At 41.4% G+C, this 19,349-nt stretch overlaps 6 protein-coding genes across 6 annotated transcripts; 3 read left to right on the forward strand and 3 right to left on the reverse strand.

Moving 5' to 3' along the window:
- Positions 1 to 66: 66 nt before the first annotated feature.
- LOC145703738 (uncharacterized) lies at positions 67 to 1,590 on the reverse strand. The gene is made up of 5 exons (XM_081781134.1): positions 1,459 to 1,590; positions 1,057 to 1,133; positions 806 to 1,014; positions 445 to 754; positions 67 to 400 (listed from the first exon to the last, which is right to left on the reverse strand). Exons 1-5 carry the CDS (start codon positions 1,528 to 1,530, stop codon positions 181 to 183), a joined length of 888 nt encoding a protein of 295 aa, XP_081637260.1. The 5' UTR covers positions 1,531 to 1,590; the 3' UTR covers positions 67 to 180.
- Positions 1,591 to 3,074: 1,484 nt separating this feature from the next.
- Positions 3,075 to 12,690, reverse strand: LOC145712016 (uncharacterized). The gene is made up of 11 exons (XM_081789704.1): positions 12,621 to 12,690; positions 8,750 to 12,199; positions 8,393 to 8,701; positions 7,847 to 8,287; positions 5,227 to 7,361; positions 4,567 to 5,176; positions 4,372 to 4,521; positions 3,817 to 4,125; positions 3,441 to 3,772; positions 3,288 to 3,398; positions 3,075 to 3,240 (listed from the first exon to the last, which is right to left on the reverse strand). Exons 1-11 carry the CDS (start codon positions 12,688 to 12,690, stop codon positions 3,094 to 3,096), a joined length of 8,064 nt encoding a protein of 2,687 aa, XP_081645830.1. The 3' UTR covers positions 3,075 to 3,093.
- A 505-nt stretch (positions 12,691 to 13,195) lies between these two features.
- On the reverse strand, positions 13,196 to 13,879 carry LOC145710168 (NTF2-related export protein-like). Its single transcript, XM_081787870.1, has 2 exons — positions 13,551 to 13,879; positions 13,196 to 13,477 (listed from the first exon to the last, which is right to left on the reverse strand). The coding sequence occupies exons 1-2, from the start codon at positions 13,758 to 13,760 to the stop codon at positions 13,268 to 13,270; spliced, it is 420 nt and encodes a 139-aa protein (XP_081643996.1). The 5' UTR covers positions 13,761 to 13,879; the 3' UTR covers positions 13,196 to 13,267.
- Positions 13,880 to 14,200: 321 nt separating this feature from the next.
- On the forward strand, positions 14,201 to 15,626 carry LOC145710129 (ATP synthase peripheral stalk subunit d, mitochondrial-like). The gene is made up of 6 exons (XM_081787831.1): positions 14,201 to 14,356; positions 14,513 to 14,623; positions 14,669 to 14,843; positions 14,888 to 15,066; positions 15,113 to 15,214; positions 15,258 to 15,626. The coding sequence occupies exons 1-6, from the start codon at positions 14,258 to 14,260 to the stop codon at positions 15,378 to 15,380; spliced, it is 789 nt and encodes a 262-aa protein (XP_081643957.1). The 5' UTR covers positions 14,201 to 14,257; the 3' UTR covers positions 15,381 to 15,626.
- Positions 15,627 to 15,636: 10 nt separating this feature from the next.
- Positions 15,637 to 16,455, forward strand: LOC145710150 (dynein regulatory complex protein 8-like). Its single transcript, XM_081787849.1, has 4 exons — positions 15,637 to 15,730; positions 15,831 to 15,953; positions 15,994 to 16,285; positions 16,334 to 16,455. Exons 1-4 carry the CDS (start codon positions 15,668 to 15,670, stop codon positions 16,381 to 16,383), a joined length of 528 nt encoding a protein of 175 aa, XP_081643975.1. The 5' UTR covers positions 15,637 to 15,667; the 3' UTR covers positions 16,384 to 16,455.
- Positions 16,456 to 16,464: 9 nt separating this feature from the next.
- Positions 16,465 to 19,214, forward strand: LOC145710158 (uncharacterized). Its single transcript, XM_081787860.1, is given in 10 exon segments — positions 16,465 to 16,721; positions 16,826 to 17,083; positions 17,086 to 17,167; positions 17,211 to 17,360; positions 17,420 to 17,481; positions 17,525 to 17,671; positions 17,712 to 17,828; positions 17,877 to 17,975; positions 18,022 to 18,207; positions 18,259 to 19,214. Coding segments are annotated over 10 exon segments (1,431 nt in total). The 5' UTR covers positions 16,465 to 16,481; the 3' UTR covers positions 18,349 to 19,214.
- Positions 19,215 to 19,349: the final 135 nt, after the last annotated feature.

A 19,349-nucleotide genomic window follows, 5' to 3' on the forward strand; every position in this document is an offset into this window, starting at 1 on the left:
CTGTTTTGATTGTTGAGTAAAACAATTATGCTTTTTAGACAACTGATTTTGAGAGAAGATTTTTCGAACATAAAGTTTTATTTAGTCAATAGGTACAGTTGTTCTGGTCGTTTATGTACAGTTGACAATTTCAGGTTGAAATTGAGTCTTTTGGAATTTCACAATTTTTCAGCGAGAATTTCAAAGTTTGATGCCGTGGCATTTTGGGCCCTTCGACCAACTGATTTTCTCGATTTTGTACTGAAATCGTCTCTGAAATCGGTCTTTCATTGCGTCAAGACAGACGTAGCTTCTGGCCATTTCGTCCACACCCTGTTCGATGAGCTCGACAAGTTTGCAAGTGTCTTCTACTTCAGGGCTTAGTCGGAGGGTTTCCATCAAGGCTTCGTTAGTATTGAGCCTAGAATCGTTATTAATCTAATTCTTTTCAAGATTTTAGCTCACCATTGGGCATACGAATTAGTCATATACTTCTCTGAGTCGAAAGGTTGCGCACATTCGAAGTCAGGAGAAATGATTTCGTCGACAGATCCTGCAAGATTGAAGTATTTGTTGACTTTGTTCATTCTGTTCTTGTATCTCTCGTAGTTAATGTGAGTCTTCTTTTCGGCCGTGATGTCGATGTCGCGCATTGCAAGGAAGTTCTCGTGGATCTCCTCGGGTGTGAACTCTTCGACGAAGATTGGAGCTGGATAGCACCAGGGGCACATGATTCCGGTGGTTACGTGGGAGGTGAGGTTGGCTTCTCGGAACTCTTAGAAAGACGAATTTTGAGTTTGTTGAAGTAGCGTTAAGTTAAATATACCAATGTTAAAGTCGATCCGATTATCGCCAGGGAAAAAATCTGGCTTGAAAGAGAGCTTGTAAGTTGAATAGGTACTGTCGGCCGCAACGACATCCTGGATGGGATGGGCAGTGGTCACAAAGCTGACGGGCTGGTCAAAACTCAGATACAAAAAGTCCTGGTTCGTCCACCACCACTGCATATTCATGTCTGCGAGATTGAACTCCACTCTAAAAGCAGGACTAAAATATCATTCTTGCTCAAAGTCTTACCTGTAGTTGAAGCAATCCTTGCAAACCCATGCGTTCGTCTTGCTCATTTCAAAAGTAACATCAACACATTTATTTGGCTTTTCGAAGGTCAACACAATTGAAAATTAAAATCTTGTGCCTGCTTAATAATAACTACTTTCTCTTTTAACATAAATATTGATCATTAATACTACGCATGTTATATTATAATAGCTGTCTAATTATACCACTTCTTAATAATGACACGTAGCGGCGTAAATATTGATCATTTCCTAAAATAAACTCGTAAACTAAAAAGATATGTTGATAAGAGCTTATTACGACAATTAACAAAGCTTTCTATAAATTAGAATTGTACAAGTTATTAATAAAAAATAGCCAAACGTATTGAATTTCTTTTTCTCTCTCTCTCTGTGACCCAATCTTTTGATGATCTTTCCAAACGCATTCAGCTGAAATGGCTGCGACGAGCGAAGCGGCTTTTAAAAACTTCATATTGAAATTTATCTTTCAAATATGAAAGTTGATCGAGAAGCTCTTGAAAATATATGTATCTATATTTTTGATGGATTCGAAGGAGCCTGAGCCCGCTTTTATATCCTGAGCGCAGGATCTAACACGAGGGCGCTGAAACGGTTGTTTTTCCCGAAAATAACGGTGCTAAACGAAACGTGCACGTAAACTGCGTCACTAAAAATACTAAGCTCTTTGTTAAAAACAAATTACAGGTTAATTGTCATCATCGCAGATCATGTAAAATAATAAATATGATTTGGCGAGTCGACTGATTATTGCTTTTAATTGTAATTGCAAATTATTAGTGCTGAATTCAATTTACCAGGCTGACAGACGCAGGATTTGAAACCTTTTCTGATTCTTCTCATAAGGTATCGAGATATTACTAATATGATATAACTTATAGCCTATAAGTTATAGGCTATAAGTCACAGAGTAAGGGTCAGGGTAAGGGTTAGAGTTAGGGTTTAGGGTTAAAGAGTCATTGACTCGGGTTTTATCTTCATATCAAAGTGCTACTTTTTATTTCGATACTTCTGTCAAGAGTACTTATGAAGTTCATTATTCCGAAGAAAAATTCGAGCTGTTTTTCGCAAGTATTCGAAATGAGCGATTCCGTCTGATTCAATTTAAGGCGAGGCACTCACGTTTCAACAAAGTTTGACTATACTTGGTAAGCAATTATGTGAAATCTCATCGAACTCACAAAAACTTATTTCTAACATCTGAGCATTGTTGCTTTCCTCATCCTATTACAATTTTTAAACGTGCTCACAAGTATTTTCAAAATAATCGAGAAAGTATTCGGAAACAAAATGGCCGCTAATTAATCGCTTTTGTGAAAACACTTCAGTTCTCTTTTGCCTTAATCCGATCCTTAATTTACCGAACATGCAACGTGTTTCATTTGTTGCAGGAAACAAAAGGAATAATCATTAAATTAATGGTAAGGCAAGGCTTACAACGCCGCTATGTTGCTACGAAAAACAAGTAGATTGTTGGCGATATTTCCGAATGTCCCTAATTGACAAGAACATATATGCCATGGTAAAACGAGAGAAAAATGACTCATTTGAACTTAGAAAGGCTATTCAAAAGTACCTTGAATAGTAAACCTGGACAATAAAATGAGTTCAATTTGTGACAGCCTGTCACTAACTGTTTCGACCAATATCTCATCTTTTTTGTTCAAAAACAAGCTCAAGGAGATCAGAGGCAATGAAATTATTCTTGGATACCTTCTTGTCTATTTTCATCATAAATTGATTCACGCTTTCAACCGAGGTTCACCGAATCCAAAATGAGAAAAAAAAGTACCATCGACTAGTCATCGTCCATTTCCTAGTCATCGTTTAAATTCGTTAAATTTAAGTAGTCAAATGAATTCAATCGATGAGCGGCAGATATCAGTAAAAATATTTTCAAGGGCGCAAAGTCCAAAATATGCAAGTAGCAAGGAATCTTTGAAAAACTCAAAACTTAAAGTTTTAAGAAGCAATGAATTGATTGAAAGGTTTATTTTGAAGAAATAAATGCACATCTTCAGTTTTCCGCCTCGTAAACGACGCTCGGGTAAACCTTGTTTTTCAACCTGGTCATGTTTGCAAGCTCGATAACGCTGTTTCGCAGACGTTCGATCTTGCTTTGGACTTCTGCAATGACTATTTCGGGTTCTTCCTCAACTTCATCCTGAATTCCGAGCCGTTTAATAATGAGCGAAAAATATCGTTTCCTACCTCTTGTCTGGAAATTTCGACCTGTGTGTTTTGAGATGCGATACATTGTTTAATCAATCCATCGAGGGTGTTGTCTCCTTGCCTTTCGTCGGCTCTTGGGTAACATTCGAGCTGTAAGGAAATGAATTATGATGTTTTTATCTTAGATTTTACCGGGAATTTGTTCAAACTGACGGCATGATCTCCAGGAACTCTCGGCCAACAAACGATCTCAATTGTTCTGTGTTTCTTGCTTGCCATCAGAGAGTAGAGGAAATATTTGCAGATCTTCAAGATATGGTAAATTGACGCAATTGGCGTTGGAATAGGATCCTTGTGAAGGTATTCCATGACGACATCGAATCTTTTGAGCTTCCAAATTTGATCGGCATCTTCTTGGACATTTTCATAAGTTGTTGCGAACAGAGCAACAAGAAGATTGACGAGCATAACATTCGCCACGAGCATGTAGAGTCCGAGGAAAAGTGTATTGATCCAATATCGCTCTAAACCAAACTCGTTCGAATAAAGAAAAAATAATGATAAAAACCTGGACATCTGCTGAATTTCTTTTCATAGAAAAGCAAAAGGCCGTTGCTGGAAATCATTCCTTGATCTAGCTCCTCAATTTGATCTAACTCATCTACTTCTTCTTCTTCGTCTCCACTCTCGACCGCGACATAATCTTTATCATCGTCGTGAAAAAACTCAAGCAGCAACATGTCAACTGTCAGATCTTTGTGCTGAATGTATCTGTCTTTCATTCCAGCAAGAGTAGGAAAATTTTTCTTCTTGAAGTTGTAATTATTTCCAAGTTTGCTTTTGTAGTCTTGATCAGTAAAATTAAAGCGGCGTTTATCTGTTTTCAGGTTCAATATTTTATATGTTTCCGAAAAATGGAAACAGCTTATGATATTCTTACTAAAAAAGCTTAGTTTGCACTCAAGTAGTATGTAATTTAAGACAATCTGACGCACTCTGTAGAAAAGGAGGATTAACATTGTGCGCAGAATTTACTCTTCGACTAAGAGTCGTTAATTGCACCACAGATTATCGTACATTTGATAAGTAACAGATGCCAGAAAATTATTATCATCAAAAGAACCGTTCTCAAACGAGTAAGTCATCAAAGCTCCTAAAACAATAGCTTCGCTCCCAAAGCACGAGCCAGCATTGCAGTCAGGGAGAACATCATTAAATTGAATGTCCAATTCCTTCGTGATTCTTCTCTCAAAGATGTTCAGCTTTAGTCTCTCTTAAATTCAGAGACTTAGATATTGTCTTTAACACTTTTGATTACCTGAAACGATGCCTACATTCGTTGGAATAATTTCTTCTTTCTTAACTCCATCGTCAATATATGAATTGTTGAACGTATAAATGCTTGGGACTGGAAATATTTCTATGATGTCTTTTAACGCATTTCTTCGCAGCTTATCGGTAATTATTTTAACAGCATCATTCTTTGCCTTGTCCAACTCGGTTTCTAGTTCTAAAACTGCAGAATCTGTTCCATTTTGAGCAGATTCAGTTTCATCAGTTGTTGCCTCCGCAGTTGTCACATTTTCAGTTGACGGATCTAGAGTGATTTCCGGGGCTGCAGTTGTTGCATTATTTTGATCATCCTTATCCTCAGGTAAAATTTGCTCCCAAGGACTGAAGACATAGTAGTCGTAATGAGAGCTATTTGCTCCGTCGATTTTCTGGATAAAGTCATCGAATGGGCCACCAGGATCGTCGAACAAATATGCGTAAGTAGTTTCATATTTTTCGGTTTTATTTATCAAATCGTTATCAACTTTCAAAACGCGAACTCGATCGAAGCACTCGCCAAAAATATCTATCAATGTGACTGTTTCTTTGATTCCGGCTTTCTTGATCACTCCATCTTCGTCTTCAGTATTCTTTCCCTGTAATGAAGATATAGTTTAATAATTTGCAACTATCAAAATAAACATACCTTATGAAATTCACAGGTGATCTCGTCAATACCCGATTCTTCGCCAAAATCGCAATCATAATTCATCAAATAAAAAGCGGTAAGCTGCGACATGTGCGATGGCGTGCATTCATTCCAGAGTTTTAGCTCCCTTTCCCACTCGTGTGTAAAGTTTTTCATCAGTTCAGTCATTTGAACGTATCCAAAGCCTCCGTATATGTCATTAGTGGTCGTTATCGCGCGAATATCTTCTGCACTGACACAGCCTTGGAGGTCATCGTTGTGCTCGTACTCTGTGTATTCGCTCATGATTAAATCACCGTACAGGTTTAGAATAGGCTTGAAGAAAACACCTTCCATAGTAGCTGCGAGCCTATGTTCGTTTGGATGCATTAAACCGGTTGTCACAACACCATAGGGAACCAGAAACATAGCAAGAATGAAGATAAACATAATTAAATCAACCATCATCCCCATGATAGAAATAACAAGTGGCCCAAGTCGGCGATGAATGTTGTAGAACTGAAGAAATGCCATCGACATCGCAACGAATGTCATCGCATAGAAGATCTGCGCCCATTTCATAAAAGAGGCGTCCACGAAAATATCATTTGTGAGAATTCCAAGAGGACAATAATTTATGATTCCGGGATGATCCTTCTTCGCGCTGATATATTTAAGGGGATACATGCCGTAATTGTTGTCTACAAAGTCTCTAGCTGCTCTTGAAATTGTAGTTTCATTGTACAACGGATTTGCATCGTTAGAAAGGAACGCAGAAATTGAGGAAAATTTATAGTCTTCTTTGAATTTAGTCCAGTTGCCATCGCCCTCGTCAAAAAGATCAATTCCGATTTTTTTACCTTCTTCATCGTATATCTCCAAGTCCTTGAAAGCTTGGACGTTGTTTTCATAAATAGTTTCGTATGATATAACGCCGACAGTTCTAAATATAAGTCCCACGACAAAACAGACGAAAGAGAACGAGTAGAGAATATTCCAAGGATCTCGTAGAATAAGCCGAATCTTCGACCTCTTGGACATATGTGGAATCGCTATAAACTTGCTGATTCGTTCTGCTTGAATGCTGATCATCCAGGCAATGAGAATGTACTCGTAGAAACCAACTCTGATACAAAATTCCTGTAGAATGACGAATGCGAAGAGTGCTAGAAAACCTAGGTAGAAAACGGCTTCAACTATCATAGTGAATAGCGGCGAGGTGCAGTAGTTTGCTATCATCATCAGAAAGCCTGGATCGTAGCCCTTATTTGTTCCAACGTTTTGCCTTGAGCTGACTGGATTCGGATACTGTTGTCCAGACCAACAAAAGCCTGATTTGAGCCATGGGATTCTGTCGATAAATGGATTTTTCGACGACTTCATGAAGAATGGAACAAGAAGTGGGCAGATCGTACAAACGAAGAGAGTGAAATTTGATGCCGGTTCCATCGCACCTGTCCAGATTTGATCTAACAAGTCTTGCACTGCATGTGTGGACATGAACTTTTTCAACCTGGCCTTTTCTGCAAGCGCTAAAGCAGTTCGTTTTCCCCAGTGGCGGTTCTCAACACGAATCAAGTAGGAGCAAAGTTCGCTATCCACTGAGTAGCAAGCATCAACAAGTTTGACAGTGTACTCTTCGATTTCTTCCTGAAGTTCCCGAAACGATCCCTTCAAAACCGACATTGAGTTAGTCATGTAAATTTCTCCTTGAATCAAGCAGTTTTCTAAAATCAGAGCGATACCCAAGTCAAAGCCGAGAACGCTGGCGACCGCTGGACCAGAGTATTTATCGTCAATTTCCAAGCCATCTTTAACGTGATCACGAATCATCTCAAGACATTCCCAATTATTGAACAAGACGCTCCACATAGCTAGTTCACGAAGAACAAGTCCTGTTCCGCAAAGTTCAACTCTCTCCTCATTTGGTTCTGGGATGTGATTTCTATCGCGATCTCTATCACCTTCTCTAAATGCTTCTTCCTCTGCCTTCCAAGTCTCTGGGAGGATCCATGGCATATTCATAATTGGTTTGTCTGGATTCAGGAACCATTCTTCTCTTCTTGTTTCAACAAAAGATTTATCGGACAAGAAGTCATCGTCAAAGATGTTCAGAAGCTCGATGAAGATCCCAAGATTTGGTCTCTCCTCGTCTAGAAAATATTGAAATATGGAAAAAGTGCTTCTAGGCTACCATATTTTACAGCTCCACATAATCCAGCTTTAACTTTCCTGATTGCATCGTCAGTTTTGTCATTCAATACCTTTTCGAACAATGTTCTCTGGTAGTTATACGTATAAAGCTCGAACAAAAACCGAGGAGTAACTTTCTCGGGATGTTCGAGCAAATACTCCATTCTGAGAGTGAGCTCGTTTGTTTCGAGCTAGTCTGAGAAGTACTTTTTATCGTTAATTTTATGCTTTATGCTGGGCAGAAGTTGATTTTACGATTGTCAGAAGGCTGTAAATTATTTTATCAGAGAGTTTCGCACGTAATAAAATCACGTTTAAATAATTTTTCGATGAAGAACTTTAATTTATAACGATAATTTCTAATACCTTCAAAATATTTTTTGCTTCATATTTTTGTTCCGAAAGAATACATTGACTATATATAGATTGAGATTTATATTGTTACTTGTTGTCGTTGAAGTCGTCGTGGTAGTCGTCGTGGTAGTCGTCGTGGTAGTCGTTGTGGTAGTCGTTGTGGTTGTCGTGGTGGTTGTAGAGGTAGTAGTTGTCGTTGTTGTCGTGGTGGTGGTGGTTGTGGTGGAGGTGGTGGTGGTGGTGGTAGTAGTTGTGGTCGTCGTTGATGTGGTTGTTGTAGTCGTTGTTTTCGTTGAAGTTGTCGTTGTGGAAACAGTAGTGGTTGTAACGGATGACCCGTCATCAAATGCAGGGCAGCTGACAACACCATGATCAATGCCACTATTATCTCTAATTTCCACGAAAGTTGATCCATCTGCCGGGTTAAAATGCCACTGAGACGCTCTAAGTCCGTTATCATAAGAGAACGCGCTCGCTGCAATTGAATACGATTCGCCAAGATCATCGACAAGGGTTCCACCAGCTGTTCGATCTGAAACCACATTGATTCTTGCATGAATCCAGCCGCTTTACAAGGTTTTTGAAGGTATGAACTATCTTTTGGAAAAAATATTATTGCTTGTAATTAGTAAGAAGCCGTTCCTTGATGCATGGTCATCAAAAATAATGATCTCCCCATCTGTTGCAGCTTCTGAGTTCAGCTCATCAAAACTTGCGACTGTTGCAATTGGGACCTCGTTATTATTTCGTCGGACATCGTAAGTCTCCATGTCATCTCTGATGAACTTCCTTCCGGTTTGAATTTCAGTAGTCGCATTCGTTCCCGCGCACCAGGAAATTCTATACCAATCATCCTTTCCAGCATTTGTCATTCTGATCACAACTCGCGTTGCGGGCGCGGCGTTCAATGTTTGAATTGAATACGTTTGGAAGGGCTCAATAACAACTACCGATTATTTTTATTGTATTGTAAAACATAAACGCTGAACATTACCTTCCGCGTCTCCTCGGTTAATCTGATCTGAATTAAGAGAAAATACTTCCCCGTTTTTATAGTTCTGCACGTTGTATCCTCGTTGGCCAGTATTTGCAATAACATCATCGTCATTTCGAGGCTCGAGCAATAACTTTCCTGTTTTCGTGGAAAACGGACACCACTTGACATTCGTTTGCTCTAACTCATCATTGATGTCCACGACATCGCAGTCGGTAGAAACTGTCGAGACTCGTGTATTAAAAACGTAACCGGGTGCTCCTGTTATCTCTCCATCGAGATCAGCCACACCATAGGCATTCTCACTATCCTCAACGGTCAACGGGAAAACACGATCGACATTGACGTAGGTATTGTTCTTGATAATGTAATTTTCCATCAGTTGGAAAAAGTTTTCTCCGTCGCTTTCTCTAGGAGCAAAGATTGATCTTACAGCTTCGGTGTCTCCAGATTGTTTCGAATTGAAGTTGTAGAAACGGTTATTTTCGATAAATGAAGGGTTGAGAGAATCTTCAAATGTGATGGCAGGATTTGGCTCGTCTTGACGAGTGATACCTTGTCGATAAACACCACCCTCCGGCTTGTACCAATGATAAGACCAATTGTCGAAAGAGTTCGGCTTCGGATAGAAGGGGCCTGAGTCTTGTTGCCCCGACGGACAAGTAATAGGAGTGGTAAGATCAATAGAAACTCTCTGGTTAGAAGCGTCGTCTCTGAGACGCTCACATCGTTGATGCCCGGTGTTTTTAGAGTGGCCGACGAAAATCGAATCTTTGATGCTTCGAGTTGCTCCAATCGAGTTAGCGGTCTGTTTGAATTCATAGCCTTTTCGGCAGTCAGACACTTGCCATCCTTCAAGGTGATTCGAAGATCCAGCAATAGTGTTTTTATTGTTGATGTGATGCATTTTAAACCCAACAAAGTATTGATCGGCCCAATTTCCATTTGGCGAGGTCCAAATGTTTGGTCGCATATCCGCAATAGCTCGGTCATCAGAAGTTGGGTCAAAGTTCTCATTGTCCCATTCTTCGTTCATAGCTGCATATGTTGGTCCGTCTCGGAGCATCGAGAACTGCGCCTGGGGAAACTCCTCGCTAACTCCTTCGTCCTGAACGTGCCAGTCGAATACGAAACCCCAGTAAGCACCAGAAGCCTTGTTATTGCGCCACTCCCGTCGGCCAGTATCCGGATCAACTGGAATTGCTTCGTATCCGTACTTGTCGCTTGCAGTATGTGTAAATACCCAGAATCCAGCATTTCCTCCTACAGCCGCATTATCATGGATGTAGTTGTGTGGATGAGCAATCCAGAAAACAGATAAGCCCTCACAAGCAATAGTCGCATCTGGGATGTATCCTTCGAGCTGATCGTTTGTATCCGCACAGATCGAGAAATGGCGATCACTTGGCAAAATGATGCCAGGCTTGACACCGATTCCGAGATTACCTATAACATGATTGTAAGTTTCAAACCCATCTTCGAGGAAATAGCCATGACCGTGAGTCAAATGTCCAACATTGTTCTGAACGATGGCTTCGTGTGTACCGTGCACGGTAACGAATCGAGAGAAACAATCGTGAATCGAAAGAGAAATGGCAGAAGAAGGATCTTGATAACCTCCCATTTCACCAACATAGCCAGCATGATGCCAGTGCATCGGATATCGCGCTAATCGAGGTTGACCAGCATTGAAAATTTCAATGTGTGAAACGTGGAAGTTTTTGAATCGCTTCGTTCCAACCATATGAGCTCCATGTCGATCAGTGTCTTCGCCGCTCATTTCGTTCAAATAATCGCACCAGTTATTCTGCCGATTAGGAGAATCGCTATCCAACTGCTCTCTCGTTCGAGCATAGACACAGCCAGTATCTTCAAGTTCTCCAAAGAACCGAATGTTTCTCGAAAGAAGACCGACCTCTGCTCGTTGATCTACGCCAGTTTCACTGTCTATCCTACCCCAGTGAGTGTAATTTGCTGGTCTGTCGAGGAGGACTTCATTTGGTAGACAATCGGGGCAATCCTGAATCGTGAATCGCTCCGAGTGATGTGGATCTTTTCCAGTGGCAGCTACAACAATCACATCGCCAACTTCCCAGCTACTAACATCATCAGTAAGGACAATCTTTTGAGCTTCTCCCTGTGAAGATTCTGAATATTTCACTGTTGTCTCCATGCTATTGAACAGCTGTTTTGCCCAGGCAAACGCTTCAAGATCAAGGAGCCAGCTTTCGAATGTATCAGCATTGACTGAAAGTGGATCGTTTCCATTTTTTAAGCTCCAAGTAGCAGAGTAGTCGAATTGAAAATCGAAACCACTCTTCTCGCCACCTAAAGCGACCGGGCCGACTGTGTCAACCATGGGATGCACCATCTTCCCATCCGGTGGACTGAGAAATTTCATGTCAGAACTCATATCTACCAAGCTAAGCACACCAGCAACTTGACTGTAGACTTTTGAGTGGTCAGATGCAAAGATCGTATCGAAATGACTCGCCGGAAATCCTCGTGCTGCAAGTATATTGACGAAGGTGTCTGTCAGCTCATATTTGAAATCAGTGAAGAAGAGAATGATTTCCTCATCATTGAATTGCGCTAGAAAATCAAAAAGCCCATCTGTTTGACCATCGGAAACAGAAAAAGTGTCCTTCAAGTCTCCCTCTTTTGACAAAACATGGAAAACCATTCTAAATCCAGCGCGATTGTCGATGTCAGGAAAGGCGTCGTCATTCGTCCTGTCTTGGAGCCACTGAAGCTGTTCAGCAGCCACAGAATCTTTGAAAAGATGTTCTTCGAGGTGAGTCCAGTGATGTTTCTCTTTTCCGTGAAGTTCAATGACGCCACCTTCATCTGCGTGTAAATATTTTACACCCATATCAGAGTCCATTGCGTCCTCATCCCCGTAGAGAGTGATATCAAGCCGTCCTTGATATCGACAGCTTCTTGAGCCAGCCCAAATTTCGCCACCGTTTTCAGATTTCAAAGCAAGCGCACGGAAGGTGATTGGATCAGCACCGTCGCCAAGATCTTTGAAAATCAACTTTCCTCCTTCATCGACCTTTACGACTCCAGTATTGACATCGGCATCTACAATAACCGTTCTGTTGGCGATCGTAACATCTCCGAACGGGTAATCCCAAGTTTCGCCACCTTCAGTAACCGCTGCTTCATCAGGGCATACTCCTGATAGATCCCATGCATTTGATGGATATTTGTAATTTCTCGCTGTAGCTCCGTTATTGTTGTTCCACTTTGGTCGTCTTCGTTTGTCAGATCGTCCAGTGTTAAAACGTTGCCGCTTGAATTTTCTGAAGAACTCATCCGGGTTTTTGGAAAAACTCGGATCGAGGTCAGAGTAGATTTGTTTCCATTGCTTTCTCGAAAGATCTCCGTACTTGTCCAAGTCCTCATCGGAGAAAGGGTTCGGTTTCTTATGGTCATGATGAGCCAGCACTTTCAATGTTTTAAATACGATTACAACTTATAGTTTATTGAAGATTAAATATCTTTATAAACATGCCCGTCGCCAGCAAGGATGGAAAAAGACGCATGAGCACGACTTTCTCTGAAACTCTCTAACTAGCAATTTGTTGCCACAACTTCCTCGTTTTTATAGTCGGCGATCAGCGTCAGAAGTCGTGATCTCCGAGATTATGACATTTCGCAATATGCATTTTATTATCTAACAAAAATCGTTCCCGAGGAACCTCACGACCTAGGACCAGTATCCAGCTCTATTGCCAAATACTTTCCGAGTTTATTAATTGCAGCGTAAAAATACTTGAAGACTCTTTGCGATTCAACTCGAAATCAAAGCCAAGCAAAAAATAATTTATTTTTTCTCAGTTGCACATAAAATTTGTGAGCCAATTACAGTCAGCATCTTCGCTAAAAAGCAAGACTTTCATAAAATCGTCGACAAGATTTCGCTTGGTATCTTTCATAAAAAGCGCATGGCTATTTTCATCCAAGTGATACGAAAAGCAGGAGTGTAGCAGTATCAAAATAGTATTAAGTGTTCTCTGAGCTTTCATTTTTGTCCTTTATCGACATTGTTTTCTCCGTTTTTGTCTCGACCGCCTTGTAAAATATTAAGCACTGTCAATCGCAATTATCAGGTAATTGACTAAAAAATCGAACCCTTTATTCTTTCATTCGTTTAAATTTAATATGATTCTGTTGTGGTCTTGTCTAACACTTGAGTTCTAAATGTATAAGTTGTCAGTTAAGTGCGTTGCTTTCGCAAGATTCTTTAGAAAAACTATTCTGCTCCCGCAGCAACATGTGTAAAAGAAGCAAATTTGAAATTTAGCTCGAGAAAGCTGAATGACTTCCGAAAACCCTGATATTTCTCCACTGATTTTTTCAGATACGATCAATTAACTGCAAATACAAATAATTATGAATAAAAATGAGCCTCCTGTAAATCACAGAAATCAATTAACAGGATTTGTAGAAGAGCAAATTGGTTCTATATTTAGTTGTTTTTCTTTCAGTAAGTTGTAGTTTGAATTGTGGCAGTTATTTTCGTCTTTCAATTTCGCTAAAGTGTCGAACGGTTTGTGAAATGATCTTCAGGTGTCCATCCACTTTCGCGACGACAAAATGATGGTTGAAGCATTTGTGGAGCAGTTTGCCGAACCGGACGCTTCCAGCAGCGCTGATCAAAAAAGATGATTTTCCGTCGGTCATGCTATCGTCGACTGGCTGAACGTCGAGTGTTTCAATTCTTGGAGACGGAATTATAAATAAATTTTTCGCAAATTGACTAAAATCGAGAGTAGTTTTTTAAAACTCCTTTCCTGTGATTGGAATCGTCTCCATCACTGAGCAGCTTCTTGATTTCGTCCTGGCTCTGCAAGCGCTTCCCGTCGTAGATGAGCACGGCGGACTCTGCGTACATCCTGTGGATCTGGTGCCTCTTCTTGTCCAAGCATTCGTAGTAAGAGTCGCACAGCTGCTGAGCCGCTTGTTCTGCGTCTTCTGTTCTTTCTTTGAATTTCTGGTCGCTCATTCTTCGTTGTTTTTATCCGATATTCAAAGGATCTGAAAGTAAAAAGTCATCTTTCTCTTGATAATCGAAGAGTGAAATTTCCACAAATTTTTTAATTCCAGTTTTTTTTTATTTGAATTTTCGAGCGGCGCAAAACGCGCGCGCCCACGCTTCTCCCACGCAAAATATCGCTAAAAATTCTCTAGAACTTCTTTTCCTTTTTCAAATCAACAAAACTCTTTCTTACGGTTTTTCATTGCTGCAAATCTGTAACGAAAAGAACCGAATTTGATGAACCGAGATTGAATTGTCGTTGACGACGATTTCGCCGAATCTAGCCAATCGCGAACCAGAGATTATGTGTCATTTATTTTTGCGCGAAAGGGAAAGAATGAACGTAGAGAAATTACTTCATGAAGATTACTCTTGCCTTCTCTAGAATTTGCTTTATTCATTCCGAAATTTCGTCTTTGGCAGCTTTAGGAGTTTCTGATTTTGAGAGATTTTTGGTTTAGAAAATGTCGGGTCGAGTAATCCCAGCCGCCGTCAACTGGTCCGAGCTCCTCCGAAAGACTGCTCCAGGAGACAAGAAGCTCATGGCTGCCTTCAAGGTCAAGGTAAGTTCTCTTTTGATTTTAACCACTAGAAATAATCTACTCTTATTTCTTTTAAAAAAAATAATATTTTTGATAATATCATATCAACAGTTTTTGATTCATCTCCCAAATCTTCATCATCATAATTCATCCTTTTTTATCCACGTTTCTCCCTAGTCCGACATCATCGCCGGTAACTACGCCAAGGCCGCCGCGTTCAACCGAACCATCAACTGGGATTACTACCAGGGCGCCATCAAGAACAAGGCTCTCGTCGCTGACTTCAAGGTTCGCCTTCTCGCCCTTTCTTTTGTTTATTTTATTCGTTCTTAGGCCAAGTTCGAAGCCACTGAGATCCCTGTTCCTTCCGATGAAGGTCGACAGGCTGCCCTCGAGGCCAAGGCCGCTGAAGACGAAGTCGCCGTCGCCAACTACATCAAGAAGGTCGACCAGCAGATCGATGATGCTTCCGTCACCCTCAACAACATCAAGGCTCTCCCACCATTCGGTAACTATTTCCTACCTGTCACTGCTTCTCAACCCTCTTTGTAGAACAGATGACCCAGTCTGACATCCTCTACTGGTTCCCCCAGCTCTGCAAGAACCAGGAGCCCGTCCCACTCTCCGAGAACCAGATCATGACCTCCGTCCATGGTGTCCAGTTCGTCGAGACCTCCACCTACCAGTGGCCCGGTGACTACGGTGGATGGTACAAGACCTTCGAAGAGACTGTAAGATTCCAACACGAATTGCTTTTATCATTTCTCTTTCATTCAGAAAGGTACTGACGCCGCCGTCGAATACCGACTCAACGAGTCCCAGTTCCCCGGCAACAAGTTCCCCGCTTTCTTCTCTTCCTTCCCCACTGAGGACTTCAAGGTACGAGTTGATTAACATGCTCCCTTTCGAGTACATTCTTGAGGAATCCTTCGCCCTCTCCGACCCCTTGATCCAGTGGGAAGCCATCGCTCACCACCCCGACTTCGACGCCAACGTCAACGCCATCCAGGCTGCCGAGGGCGTCCAGGAAGGTCTCCGCGCTTAAAAAGTCCAAAAAGAAGACGGCAAAATTTTATTGCATCTTCTCCAGACTCACATGTTGTCCTACATCTTTCCCTCTGAGCGTCTTCAGAATTCCTAATTTATTTATTCTCTCCTTTCTCTTTCAAAAGAAACGAAGAGTACCCTGTTTTTGGAGCCTGTTCAAGTGAAAATCTATTCGAATCGAGTTTCCAAGTCCACCTAGGATGCATTACAAAAAAACAATAAAAGTTCAACGAAAATTCAACAATTCAAATTTGTGCATTTCAGTTTGTAAATATACATTGAAAAATGAGTGAATCCGACATCGCAGCCAAATCTGAAGGAGGAGAGAGCGCAGAAGCCGCGATTTTAGAGCACGGGTTCATTTTGTTTTGATGAAAAATTTTTGTTTTACGATCTTCAAAATTTGAAGCTGCAAGTGTTAGCGAAAAGTATTGAACCTCAACAAATTGAAATTGAAAAACGCATTACAGAAGCTTTTCTGGTTTTCGACACTCAAGCAAACAAGCAGGCTGATGTTCGTGAAATCGGAACGATTGTCCGCTCTCTCGGTTTGGTTCCCACCGAGGCTGAGGTAATTTGAAATAAAGAACGATTTATCTGTAATTTTTAAGGTAAATGAGTTGATTTCGGAGACAGAGGATGAAACCGCTTCTGGATTTGTCCGATTAGACCGACTGTTGCCGGTTTTGACACAGTGCATCTTGGAGAAGAGATACAAACCCGAACCGGAAAATGTCATTCTCAAAGCTTTCGAATCTCTGGACACTGACAAGAAAGGCTACCTTCTGCCCGAAGAAATCAGCCAGTACTTGCGCGAAGAGGGCGAGCCCTTCTTACAGGAAGAACTTGAAGAGTTCCTCTCAGCTGCTGTCGATCCATCAAAAGGAAAAATATTTTACAAAGGTACACCAACTCGCTTTTGAACGAATTTTATGACCATTTTTTTCCAAGATTACGTTGCGCTCCTCTCCGTCGACGACGCCGGCCTAAGCCTCAAATAAACACGTTTTCTGTACTAATTATTTCTTTTATACCTTCTCACAAAATATATTTTTATACTTAAGTACTCTTCACATTTTGAATTCGTTTTGATTCTAGTATGGCGGACGAGGAGAAGGACCTTACCGCAATCGGATCCTTTGTCTGGGCAAAAGTGACTGGCCACCCGTTCTGGCCTGGTCAAGTCGTTGAATCCGGCCCAGGGATCAAAGCAAGATCGGGCTATGTGGTAGTACGTTTTTACGCCTCGAATGATTTCGCTTCGGTCAAACCGACGAATGATCAACTCAAAGCCTACAAACCTGGAACCGTCCAAACGCCCGGCAAAAAGAACAGAAAGGTGAGAAAAAGATCTTGGTTTTTTCTAGAGTTTTCAACAGTGAAAGTACTTGAACGGATAGGCGAATTGTAAAAGTCTTGCGTGATCCTATTTGGCTTTTTCAGCTTTTGAACAAAGCAATTCGGCATATTGAGAGAGCGATGAAGGGAGAAAAGGTTGAATCGGATACAGAGCCGGAAAAGAAGAAACCAAAGAAGTCAACGCCAACGCCGGAGCCAAAGTCGCCTACTCCTACTCGAAAGAAGTCCCCGCTCGATCGCAGAACACAACAGACGATGGACCAGCAGCTGGGAAAGCGCAAAATATGGACTCGGGAAGCTCATCAAGTAGAATTCGTCCATCAATTGTCCCTGCCGATTCTACCTCACTGGCAACGATACTTCCTCAAGCTTCGGGAATACCAGCCACAACCGCAAAGCTTGGATTCTTGGGTCTTGGAATCATGGGTAAAGTAAAGTTTCATTCCAAAATGTCTCACTGCTCATTTAGGTGGTGCTATGGCGATGAATTTACTCCGCACCGGCCATGACGTTTCTGTCTGGAATCGTACCGCGTCCAAGACGATTCCTCTTCGAAACCGAGGTGCCACAGTTTACGATACAAAGCGTCAAATTGTTGAAAACTGCGACATCATTTTCGGTAAAAATCTTTTAAAGATAAATTATCTAAAATGTCTTTTTTTACACAATCTTAATTAGCTTGTGTTTCTGACCCTAAAGCAGCTCGAGAGATAGTTTTCGGAAATGGTGGTGTGTTGAAGGTAAGGAAAAACATCAAGGGATCTAAGGCTATCATTATTCTAGTACATGAACGATCAGAAGGCGTATGTGGACATGTCAACTGTCGATCCCGAAACAGCGATTGCGATTGGAGAAGCGATTCGAAGCAAAGGAGGACGATTTTTGGAAGCGCCTGTTTCTGGATCTAAAGTGCCGGCAGAGCTTGGCGAGGTACTTTCCCAACAGAAGCTTATGTTAATCACTTTCTTAGCTGATAATTATGTGCGCAGGAGATAGAACGCTCTATGTGGATTTATATAGCTGCATGGAGGCGATTTCGAAAAAGTGGTTCTTCTTGAGCGAAGTCGGAAGTGCCGCCCGAATGAAGGTGCTTGCCTTGTTGAATCGAGGAATTTGAATTGAATGCATTCTTTAGCTTGTTGTGAATTCGATAATGGGCGCTCAAATGGCCGCCCTTGCGGAAGGAATGGCCCTCGCCGAGAAATGCGACCTTGACCAAGTCACACTCCTCGAGGTTAGATAGAAAAACATGTTCACAAGGGTGTAAACAAGCGTTGTAGATCTTATCACTTGGTGCGCTAGGCTCCAAGATGGTCAATGCAAAGGGATCGGCGATTCTGGAGTCGAACTTTCCACCAAATTTTCCTCTTCGGCTGCAGCAGAAGGATCTTAGACTGGCAGTGTCGCTCTCTGACAAGGTTCACCAGCCAATTTCAGTTATTGCCTCCGCGAATGAGCTGTACAAAGTAAGTCCTTTATCCAAGAAGTATCGAAACGCATCCAACCCTCGTTTTTAGCGTTCGATGGCCGCCAACTTAGGTGATAGTGACATGTCAGCCGTCTACGAGGTCGTGCATCAACGACAAGACAGCTCCATGCACGAGTAAACCACAACTACTCGTGACATAGCAACTCAGAGGATCAAAATCTGAAGTTTCCGATTTCCAATTTAGAAGAAAATTGATTAGAACCGAAAATTACTGTGAATACTCACTGCCCCTAGGTCTAGGATGGGGGGTGATCGCTGGAGATCCGAAATGAGGCGCTCGAGATGAATCAACGATGAGTGGTGCGCGGGTTCTTTGGATCTCCAGAGCGCGGAGATCGAAGCTCGATCTCCAAATGAATCCCAGGGATTTTGTCGATCTCCAGTTTTCGGTGATCGAAGCTCTGAATTTTCTCGAGCATCGATTTTTCTCGATTAAATTCATATTTTGCAGCGACTTTACGGGTCAGTATCTCAGAAAATAATAGTTTCTAATGCTAATCTTCAAGAAATTATCGCTCACCCACCGAGCTGAGTCTTTGGAAATTTAAACCGAACCAATTTTAAAATTATGTGATTTCAACTGTTCAAAAATTTTGAAAACCATCTTATTGAGAAAAATACTCGAGCAGAGATAGAAAATAGTTCATTTTTTATCCAAAATTACAATCCATGCACTTGATTTGACAAAAGATTTGAAATCTACACTGGAGAATAAGTATTGCCTGAGATTTATAAGTTGATCCGGTCAGTCGCTTTTGATATCAGTAGGCTGGCAGAAGATTGTTTTAAAGTGACTCATCCGACTTCGGGGATAAAAAATTTTTGGATCTCCAAGAAGTGGAGATCGAGAGTGGTGATCGATCACCGCAATTTCGGGGTGGAGATCGCGCGGATCTCCACGCAATCGGAGATCCAAAGAACCCGCGCACCACTCATTGGTGATTCCTCTCGAGCGCCTCATTTCGGATCTCCAACGATCACCCCCGATCCTAGACCTAGCACTGCCCTATTTTTACTTCCAATTTAAATTTACCCTATTCTTTCTATCCTTTCCTCTTTTCCCATCTCCCTCTCTCTCTCTTCTTGTAATGCTACAGTAACTGACATGTTGTTTGCATC

The sequence above is a fragment of the Oikopleura dioica genome, chromosome 1 (assembly GCF_907165135.1).
Source record: "Oikopleura dioica chromosome 1, OKI2018_I68_1.0, whole genome shotgun sequence".
In the NCBI taxonomy this organism is placed as follows: Eukaryota; Metazoa; Chordata; class Appendicularia; order Copelata; family Oikopleuridae; genus Oikopleura; species Oikopleura dioica.